The following is a 9,526-nucleotide window of genomic DNA, read 5'->3' as shown; positions in this document are numbered from 1 at the left end:
TAGCAGACCGATTATCACAGTATACTGAACTTGGAGAAGGAATAGTGTTATGTAAATCATCAAATAGGTAATGTAGCCACTGAAATTCATAAGCTAAGCTGTCCAAAGCTCTATACCCAGCCTTAGAGGATGAATAATAGACTGTATTTTGCTTCTTTGTTTTTCATGAGATGAGTGAGTCTCCAAAAAAAACACAACAACTAGTGAGTGATTTTTCTGGTATCAAGACAGTAGGCCCAATCTGAGTGTGCAAAGCTAGTGAGTTTGAGAGAAGACTGAGAGGAGAAGAAAAGTCCTTGAGAGGGAGAGGACTTGAGATAAAGAAGCACCCACATTGTAGCCTTGTAGTGAGTATCCATTGGTTGTGCCATGAATATGCTTAATTGTTGGACAACATAAGAAACATTTGGCCCAATGATGGTGAGGTATAACAATCTGCCTACAAGTCTTCTACAACAAGAAGGGTTAGAGAAGGGTAATTCTTGATGATGTTGAAGCTTGACTAAACATGACTTGGTTGTTTGCAGGATTATACAGCTTGTATGATCCAGTAGAGTTGTAACCAACTAGGATCATTGGTTCATTCTTGTTATCAAGCTTCTTTCTACTTTGATATGGAATGTGAGTGTAGCAGAGTGAGCCAAATACTCTTAGTTGTCTTATTGAAGGCTTTATTCTAGACCAAGCTTCTTCAGGTACCATTGAGTCTAATTTCTTGGTTGGACATTTATTGAGGACAAACACAGTTGTTGTGGCAGCCTTACCCCAAAAGCTATATGGCAAGTTCTTTGTCTTCAACATACTCCTAACCATGTTGAGTATTGTCCTATTTCTCCTCTCAGCAATGCCATTGTGTTGAGGTGTGTAGGGGGCAGTTACCTCATGCACAATGCCTTGGTCCTTACAGAAATCTGAGAAGGCTCTTGATGTGAACTCACCACCTCCATCTGTTCTGAGTATCTTAATATTCTTGCCTGACTGTTTTTCTGCCAGCTTCTTGAACTCCTTGAGTATTGACAGGACCTCGCTTTTGAGCTTGGTGAGGTAAACCCACACTTTTCTACTCAATTCATCTACAAAGGTTACAAAGTATTTGTTGCTTCCTAGTGTTGGAGTATCAAAAGGCCCACACACATCTGAGTAAATGACTTGTAATAGATCCTTGGCTCTAGAGGCAGTGCGATTGCTAAATGAATTCCTTGGCTGCTTGCTGATGAGACAATTGTCACACACTTTCTTTGGAATCTGTATTGCATGCAAGCCTAGTACCATGTTTTTGGCACTAAGTGATCTCAAATCTATAAAGTTCAGGTGGCCAAATCTTAGGTGTCATAGCCAGGAATCTTCACCAACCATGGCAGATAGACATTGAGACTCCACACTTGCCAAGCTTATCTGAAAGGTTCTATTGGTAGCCATAGTTGCTCTCATGACTAACCTCCTTTTCTTATCATAGATCTCCAGTGCACCATTGAGCAGTTCCATTGAGAATCCTTTCTCTAATAGTTGTCCCATACTTATCAGGTTGCTCTTCATGTTTGGTACATAAAGCACATCAATGATTAGTGCATGATTTCCATCCTTCTTGTTGATCAAGACATCCCCTGTGCCCTCAGCTTGGATTACCCTGTTATTAACAAATCTAACAGTGCTTTTCTTTTTGTCATCATAGTTAACTAACCAATCTCTATGTCTAGTCATGTGTGATGAGCAACCATAATCTATGTACCAAATGTCATGGTTCTTACTAACCTGACTTGTGACCATCATGAGCAGGAGGGGTTGATCATCATTTTCTGCTTCATTCTCTTCCTTAGCCATGTGTGCTTCACTGAGTTGTTTGCATCTATTGTCATCTTGTGTGGATGATGTCTTACATTCAGTTGAGAAATGACCAATCTTGCCACAATTGAAGCACCTTATCTTCTTTCTATCAAATGTTTTCCTTCCTCCTCTCCAATGACTCAGGCCACCTCTCCTTGCTGAGTGTTCTGGTTTATCATGTTCAAGTCTATCTTGCTCTTTATTTTGAAAGCTTTTGTGACTTGTACTTCTAAAACTCCCTCTGCCCTTTCCTCTGAATCTATTCCTTCCTCCATAACTTCTTTTGCCTGTGACTTGTGCTTGCAGAGCTTGATCAACTGATCTTTCATTTGATCTTTCAATAAGTCTCTGCTCACGTGCCTCAAGTGATCCTTGAAGATCTTCTATCTTCAACACCTCTAAGTTTTTGGATTCCTCTATTGCCACTACAATGTGGTCAAAGTTAGGGGTGAGTGTGCGCAAGATCTTTAGCACTGATTGATCAATGAGTTTTTCTCCACAGGCCTTCATGGCATTCATGTGTGAGACAATCCAGTTAAAGAATTATCTCACCTTCTCATTTCATTCCATTTGCATCAGTTTGTATTGTCTCCTTAGAGTTTGCAACCTCACTTTCTTTAATTGCTCAGCTCCCTGGTTGCAGGCTTCAAGAATCATCCAAGCTTCCTTTGAGTTGGTTGCACCAGAAATTTTTTCGAAGTGAGCTTCATCTACACATTGATGTAACGGGAACATGGCCTTACAATCCTTCCTTTTATTCTCCTTGTTTATTCTTCTTTGTTCATCCGATGCTCCTTCATCAAGAGTAGGATATCCTTGTTCTACAATCTCATCAACCTCTTGGTACCCCATGATTGCCTTCATTTGTACCTTCCATCGATTCCAGTTCTTTCCATCAAGGATTGGGAGGTTTGCTGGAAAATTTGTTCCACTTATTCCCATGGTTCTTGTTCTGGTTTTCTGAGTTTGATAAAGGTGCTTGTATTGATCTTGAACTCAAGCTCTTGATACCAATTTGTTAGAACAAAGAAAGAAAGAAAACAGAAAAACAGATTGAGATTGAGATTGAGAGAGTAAGAGAAGAAAAGATGATGCTCAATGTATATCTTCTTATATATTCAAGTTGATTGAGTTCGTTTACATTTATATGTGGAAGCCTATTTATAGTAAGCTATTACCCACCTAACTAACAACTAACATAACAGAATTTTGAATTGTACTCTTCTAACATAAACATGTATAACATGTCTACAATAATGAATCCAAAGTTAATTTGAAGATGGATTGCTATTTGAATTCCGAACCAATAAATGTGATCATGCTCGGACTACATACCGTAGTTAAGTTGAAGATGACTTAAGTTGATTTTTTACACAGAAAAAAACACTTGTTTTTCTTCTAAGTTAATTTATTAACTGGACTTTGAACACCCTATAATAACTCATAATATGTAAGGAAGTAGGAACACGAAGAAGCTTGAAGTTTGAACCACCAGCTTATTAAGAAGCTATTATGAGTATAACCTTTGCGTGTATTGATGTATTTTTTCTATCAGGACAGGTACTAGATATGCTTAATTAATTGTGAGTTATTTCTGAAAGCTGCATAACATTTGAAGCGGCAGATATTTTTAATTATTTAATTACAAAGCAAAAACATAACATGATAAAATATTATAATATCATCTGATCTATTTAATGAATTTACTTAGTGTGAACACTCATTTTTGTCCGGCCCAGAAAAAGTCCAAAACATTTTTCAAAATAATTTGCAAAAAAAATAAATACTTAGATTTCTGAAAATTGCAAGATTAATAAAGTATTTTTTATTATTTATTTTGGTTTCTCAAAATTATAATATTAGATGAATAAGTAAAACTATTTATTTATTTATTTCAAATTTATGAAAATAAATAAATAAAAACCATGCTCGTTTGAATTTCAAATAAAAACAATAATATAAATTTAAAAAACTTGGTCAAATAACCAGAAAATCAAGTGAGATTATGTTCCTTAAAATTTGCAAAAAAAAAAATAATAAAATAAAAGTGGTTACCATAATTTTAGAGATTTAGGTTATTTTTATTATATAAATATGTGTTAGGTTATTAGGAAGGGGTTGAAAAAATAAAGGGGTTCTTCTTCTCAAAACACTCTCCAAACAAAAGAGAGCAAAAAACTGTCAAAAAAAGAAAAGAGAAGAGACACTGTCAGGAGAAATTCAACGTGTTATCCAGTGTGGGCAGGCTCACTTCTGTTCACGTGCAGTCTTCTTTACGTGAATCACGTTCGCTGGATCTCCATACTTTTTTCATATGCGTTGACCATTATAATTGGTCAATCAGGTTGCGCAAATCACCCAGTTCCAGTACAATCAGCCACACCAGATTATTCCATCTATGAGAGTGCAGGATCTCTTACCCGAAAGTGCACGCTCCTCTCCGTGCACCCTCACCATTCAGCCAACCGAAGACCACGACGTGGACTCTCCCTTGGTACATCTAATACCAACCATTGTGAACATGACACAAAACAACCTTATTTGGTTTCTTCCTCACAGGATTATAACTCTCACAGGTTTATTTTTTCCCCTTTTTGCACAATGTTTCTATTTCTATATTGTAAAATCAACTAGATTTCACAAAAAAAATGTAATCATTTTTTTTTTATAATATCAAACAGAATCAATAACAAAAATAAATATAAATAAATATTTTTTTATGAAATAGATAACTAACATAGTAATAACTAAAAAAGAATCAAAAAATTCATTTAATATAGTTAACACTCAACAAACTCTTTTTAAATTCAAATATAAATTTTTTCTAATCAAATAGTTATAACTTTTTTTTTACTATAATTAAAATATCATTCATAAAAAAATTATTTTTGTACAAATATTTATATTTAAAAATATTAATTATGAATGCTTATGATATAATTTTGGAATTTTGAGATTTAATCAAAGATGGGGAGAAGTTCGCCTTGGAGGCCTATTTCTTCTCAAATCATCTTCGAATATGCCGCTTCTTTTCAATCGATTAAATCTAAAGTCAATTAAACTCTATTTTCTCAATTAAATAAATAACAAAAATTAATCAAATCAACATTATTTTCATAAACAAAACTTGCTAGAAAAATACATTTTTTATTAAAATACACTCAACCAAAGTCAATCTTGTCAAACACAATAAAAAACTAAATAATTTTTCTATTTAATAATTAATCATTTAATAAAAATAATAAAGTCAGGGTAGCGGACAGGTAGGATGCTAATACCTTCCATACCTTGTAAAAAATGTGTGGCGACTCTAAACAAAGTCGTGCAATTACAATAGTTCGTACAAGGTTATAGAAAGAAAAAAAAAAGCGAAATGAGCAAACAAGACCAATCTTCAGTAAAAAGGGAAGTCTACAAACAATAGCATACATGTAATATCCAAGCTGAGGATGGCTAACCCTTTGAACCACCATATTCATATATCTTCTCTCAAATGTATCTTTTCCAAATCCAGAACTCAATCATTAAAAAATAATCCCCATCAAGACATCAACTTGATTTGATTTTTGTTTTAATGGCAAGTTTAATGACTCATTTTTGCTCATAAGTAGTGCTACTGAATGATTACTCTTTGTATTTTCTCCGCAACAATAAAAGCTTTAACATTGGGGTTAATCACAAGTCATTTGAATGATTATTCACAAGTAACATTCAACCCCGTCATCAGTGACATGAAATGTAAAAAATATTACACAACGGGTAACAGGTAAAAGCAACGCAATTAATAGAAAGTATCTCACATGAAAATTTTGCAGAAATAGTTTTGACCAAAACAACAATGATATCAAAGTAAGCATTGATGGGAAGACAATGATACCACCAAGTACAACAGTTCACTAACAAAACCACAGACAAATCAAAATGCTGAAAATACAAATTAACAATGTAACAGTTTTTCATTGAGGCAAAGCTCAACTAAGTTTATAATATAAAGTAGTCTCAGTAACTTAGAGCTTGTCTTCAAACTCAGATAGTGGTGTCATCTGCTCCTTCAAACCCTTCCTCTTACGAATGTCAGTAACAAGTGTTGAAGCTTGTGAGCCAGCTTCCAATGGATCAGAGGACATCATGTCCCAGTGATCAAAGACACATTGTGGGAAGGCCTGTCCTGATGTTGAAGCCCTCAGCTGACTGGAGAATCCGAAGGACTCAACGACTGGGAGATAGGCCTTGATGTTGTAAAGTGGGGTACCAGGCCTCTGCATTTCCTCAAACACATGACCACGTTTCTGATTAAGAACACTGTAGATACCACCAAGAGCTTGCTCAGGAGCCTGGATTTCGACGAGGTAAACTGGCTCGAGAAGCCTGGGTTTGGCAGTCAACTGGGAAGCATAGAACACCCTCCTAGCAGTAGGAATGATCTGACCACCACCTCTGTGGATAGCATCAGCATGCAGAACAACATCACATACTTCAAAGCAGATAGCTCTCATATTTTCTTCAGCCAAAGCACCTTCTTTTGAAGCCCACTGAAATCCAGCAACAACAGAGTCCTTGATTTCATTCAAGTACTGGACTCCCTTACACATATCAACCACCATGTTGGGTCCAAGGGTCTCAGGTCCAAAACACCAGATCTTTTTGGCAAGATCCTTATCCCAACCAAAATCCTCTGACAAGATCTTGGAACGAATTTTGGGGTCATCCCTTGGTCCAATCTTTCCATCATCGATGGCCTCTGCAAGCCCATCCTCCAAAGGTCTTGCCTCCATGTACAAACGGTTGTGCTTGTTGGGAGACTTGCTCATCACAGTGCGGATTGACCTGTCAAGTACAGTCTCACGGAATGACACAACAGGGTCAGATTTAATAATCTCAGCTCCACCCATGAAATCATCCTGCAAGTCCTTCAAACAGATCTCAAGATGAAGTTCTCCAGCACCAGCGACAATGTGCTCCCCAGACTCCTCAATGGTACAAACAACCATAGGATCTGACTTGGCCAAACGTTTAAGACCTTCAACAAGTTTGGGAAGATCTGATGCAACCTTACACTGAACAGCAACACGGACAACAGGTGAGACAGAAAATTTCATTGCTCGAATAGGGTGGGCATCAGTTTCCTTCTCATTTGTGAGTGTAGCATTCTTGGTGATAAATTGATCCAAACCAACCAAGGCAACTGTGTTACCACAAGGAACATCCTCAACAGTCTCCTGTTTCTTACCCATCCAAATGACAGTTCTTTGCACACTTTTAACATACAGGTCCTTCTTTTCTCCAGGGACATAATTTGGTCCCATAATTCGGACCTTCAAACCAGTTGACACTTTACCAGAGAAGACACGTCCAAAAGCAAAAAATCTACCCTTGTCAGATGCAGGAATCATCTTTGAGACATAAAGCATCAGAGGCCCTTCAGGATCACAAGCTCTAATAGCAGAAGCATACTGATCATCAAGGGGACCCTCGTACAAATTCTCAACACGATACCTTTGGGCTATTGACGGAGAAGGAAGATGAAATATCATCATTTCCAATAGTGCACTAGCTGCTGGGAGCCAGGTTTGCATGACACGTTTCATCAATGCTTTGCCCATCAGATCCTTCTCATCAGATTTCAAGGTAACACCTAGTTTTTGCAACATAGGCCATAGCTTATCCTTCTGGTCATTCATACAAGTATTAATGATCTGCTTGATAGGCTCATAACAAAACTGAACGAACCCACGCTTACAAGAAGGGGAACCAGTACTTTTGGTGGTCCATTTCTTGGTGGCAGGATCAAAGAAGTTCTCACCCCACAGCCTTTCCATCATCTTTGACTCGTCAACACCAAACTTTGAGGCATACATTTTAGCGAAGTTTGTCAGAGTGAAAGCCCAGCCATGCAAACCAGCAGAAAAAGCAACTGTACCTTTCTCTGGATAGACCATGACATCACCAAGAAGTGGATCTTCATATGTAGCCATGATCACATTAGCATTCTCAATAACCCTCTGGAAAGTCTGGTAAGCCTCCTCCCCATCAACTTGGAGCTCAAGGAAGCATCTGTCCATTTTGTTAACAGTCAAAACCGGCCTAATCCTTTCTCCCAGAGCCTGTCGTAGCACAGTTTCAGTTTGGACACACACACCTTCAACACAATCGACCACCACTAGTGCACCATCAGTAATCCGAAGTGCAGCAGTAACCTCAGATGAGAAGTCAACGTGTCCAGGTGAGTCAATGAGATTAATGAGATACTCATTTCCATTGCGCTCTCCCGTAAAACTCTTGAGAGATTCAGGAGTCATCTCATAATAAAGTGATATACCAGTGGACTTGATTGTAATACCACGCTCAGCTTCATCAGCACGGGTGTCAGTCATACGGACATCACCTGCCACTTCTTGTGCAATAATTCCAGCAGCAGCAACAAGGGAATCCGTAAGAGTTGATTTTCCTGCATTGTAAAGAGAAACAACAGTGTTATCCAGACTAGCAAAGTAAAATACAATGCGACAAATCATGAGAACATCAATCTGATATAAACCATTCTTGAAGTCAATCGTGTCTATAAAAAATATCTCCAGGAGCATAAAGAAAGAAAAGTAAGATAAACTCAATAAAAAGTAATATTATATCTTTAATAAAAAACAATTAATACTTTCTCATTAAATAAATAGATCACACTTGTATCATTATATGAAAGATAAATATAACAGCGTAATGACAATCAGAAAATTGCATAACAAAGAATGTAATTGTACAAACAAAAGAAATCCAATTAATGCATACCATGGTCAACATGAGCAATCACAGACATATTACGGATATTGTGCTTGTAGTCCATAATACGCCTAAGCTCTTCAGCTGTGAACTTCACCTGCAGATATTGGCAAGTAAATTTTAATTCAGCTATACATATAACACCAAAATAAAAAAAATTCCAGAGGTAGTGTTCATTGACTTACCATTTTGTCAGGCCTTTAATTCACACAAAAGCAGGTATGCCAGAACTGAATCATCAAAACAATGAAGTTAGCTATCTAAACAATAATTGACCACAAAGAAGAAAAATAAATAAATAAGAGTTGTTGTGTATCCGTCAAAAGTAAACTTGAAATAATAAGAAAATAGAAAATCACTACTCATATATTCATATATACATATATATAATATAAAGTTCCATGTGAACTATACTCCCTTAGATCGGAAATATTTTACTCAATTATAATTTTTAAAAAATAGTATTGTAACTATATATACATGTGTTGATGTATTTCAAAAAAATCTGCAATCACCTCACTATTTAATTGACTTTCTAAAGAACAAAACCCGAAATTATCACTTCAAAGCACAAACTAAATCAGATTTGTATCTTAAACCAAAGATCCATTCCTTACAACATAAATAACCAAACAAAACATTAAAAATAAAATCAACACCAATAAATTGAGCTCAAATCGAAAGTTTACACAAATAACAACATAAACACATCAATTAATCACAAAATATAATCAAAATAACATAAAAGTATTCAGCTAAAGCACAAAAACAGCGATAACACACAAAAAACACGAAATAGAGAAAACGGTTACAGATCTAGTTGAGAAATGAAAAATAAAACGAAAAAAACGAGAAATCAGATTCAAATGGTGGAGAGAAAACGAACATGAAGAAGGAGAGACAGGCGGCGAAAAGAACGTTGCTGCCT

The 9,526-nt window shown here is 36.4% G+C and overlaps 1 protein-coding gene across 2 annotated transcripts; it reads right to left on the bottom strand.

Annotated features, from left to right (window-relative positions):
- LOC109356702 (elongation factor 2-like) lies at positions 5,610–9,526 on the bottom strand. 2 transcript variants are annotated; one of them, XM_019600185.1, is made up of 4 exons: positions 9,491–9,526; positions 8,784–8,834; positions 8,608–8,695; positions 5,610–8,272 (listed from the first exon to the last, which is right to left on the bottom strand). In XM_019600185.1, the coding sequence occupies exons 2-4, from the start codon at positions 8,784–8,786 to the stop codon at positions 5,832–5,834; spliced, it is 2,532 nt and encodes an 843-aa protein (XP_019455730.1). In that variant the 5' UTR covers positions 8,787–8,834; positions 9,491–9,526; the 3' UTR covers positions 5,610–5,831. The 2 variants fall into 2 exon arrangements, with proteins under 2 accessions (XP_019455730.1, XP_019455731.1); XM_019600186.1 differs by having other exon boundaries at positions 8,784–8,828; positions 9,485–9,508.

Source organism: Lupinus angustifolius, chromosome LG09, assembly GCF_001865875.1.
Source record: "Lupinus angustifolius cultivar Tanjil chromosome LG09, LupAngTanjil_v1.0, whole genome shotgun sequence".
NCBI lineage: Eukaryota > Viridiplantae > Streptophyta > Magnoliopsida > Fabales > Fabaceae > Lupinus > Lupinus angustifolius.
Note: the sequence above shows the minus strand (reverse complement) of the source record. Positions and strands in the feature narration are given on the sequence as shown.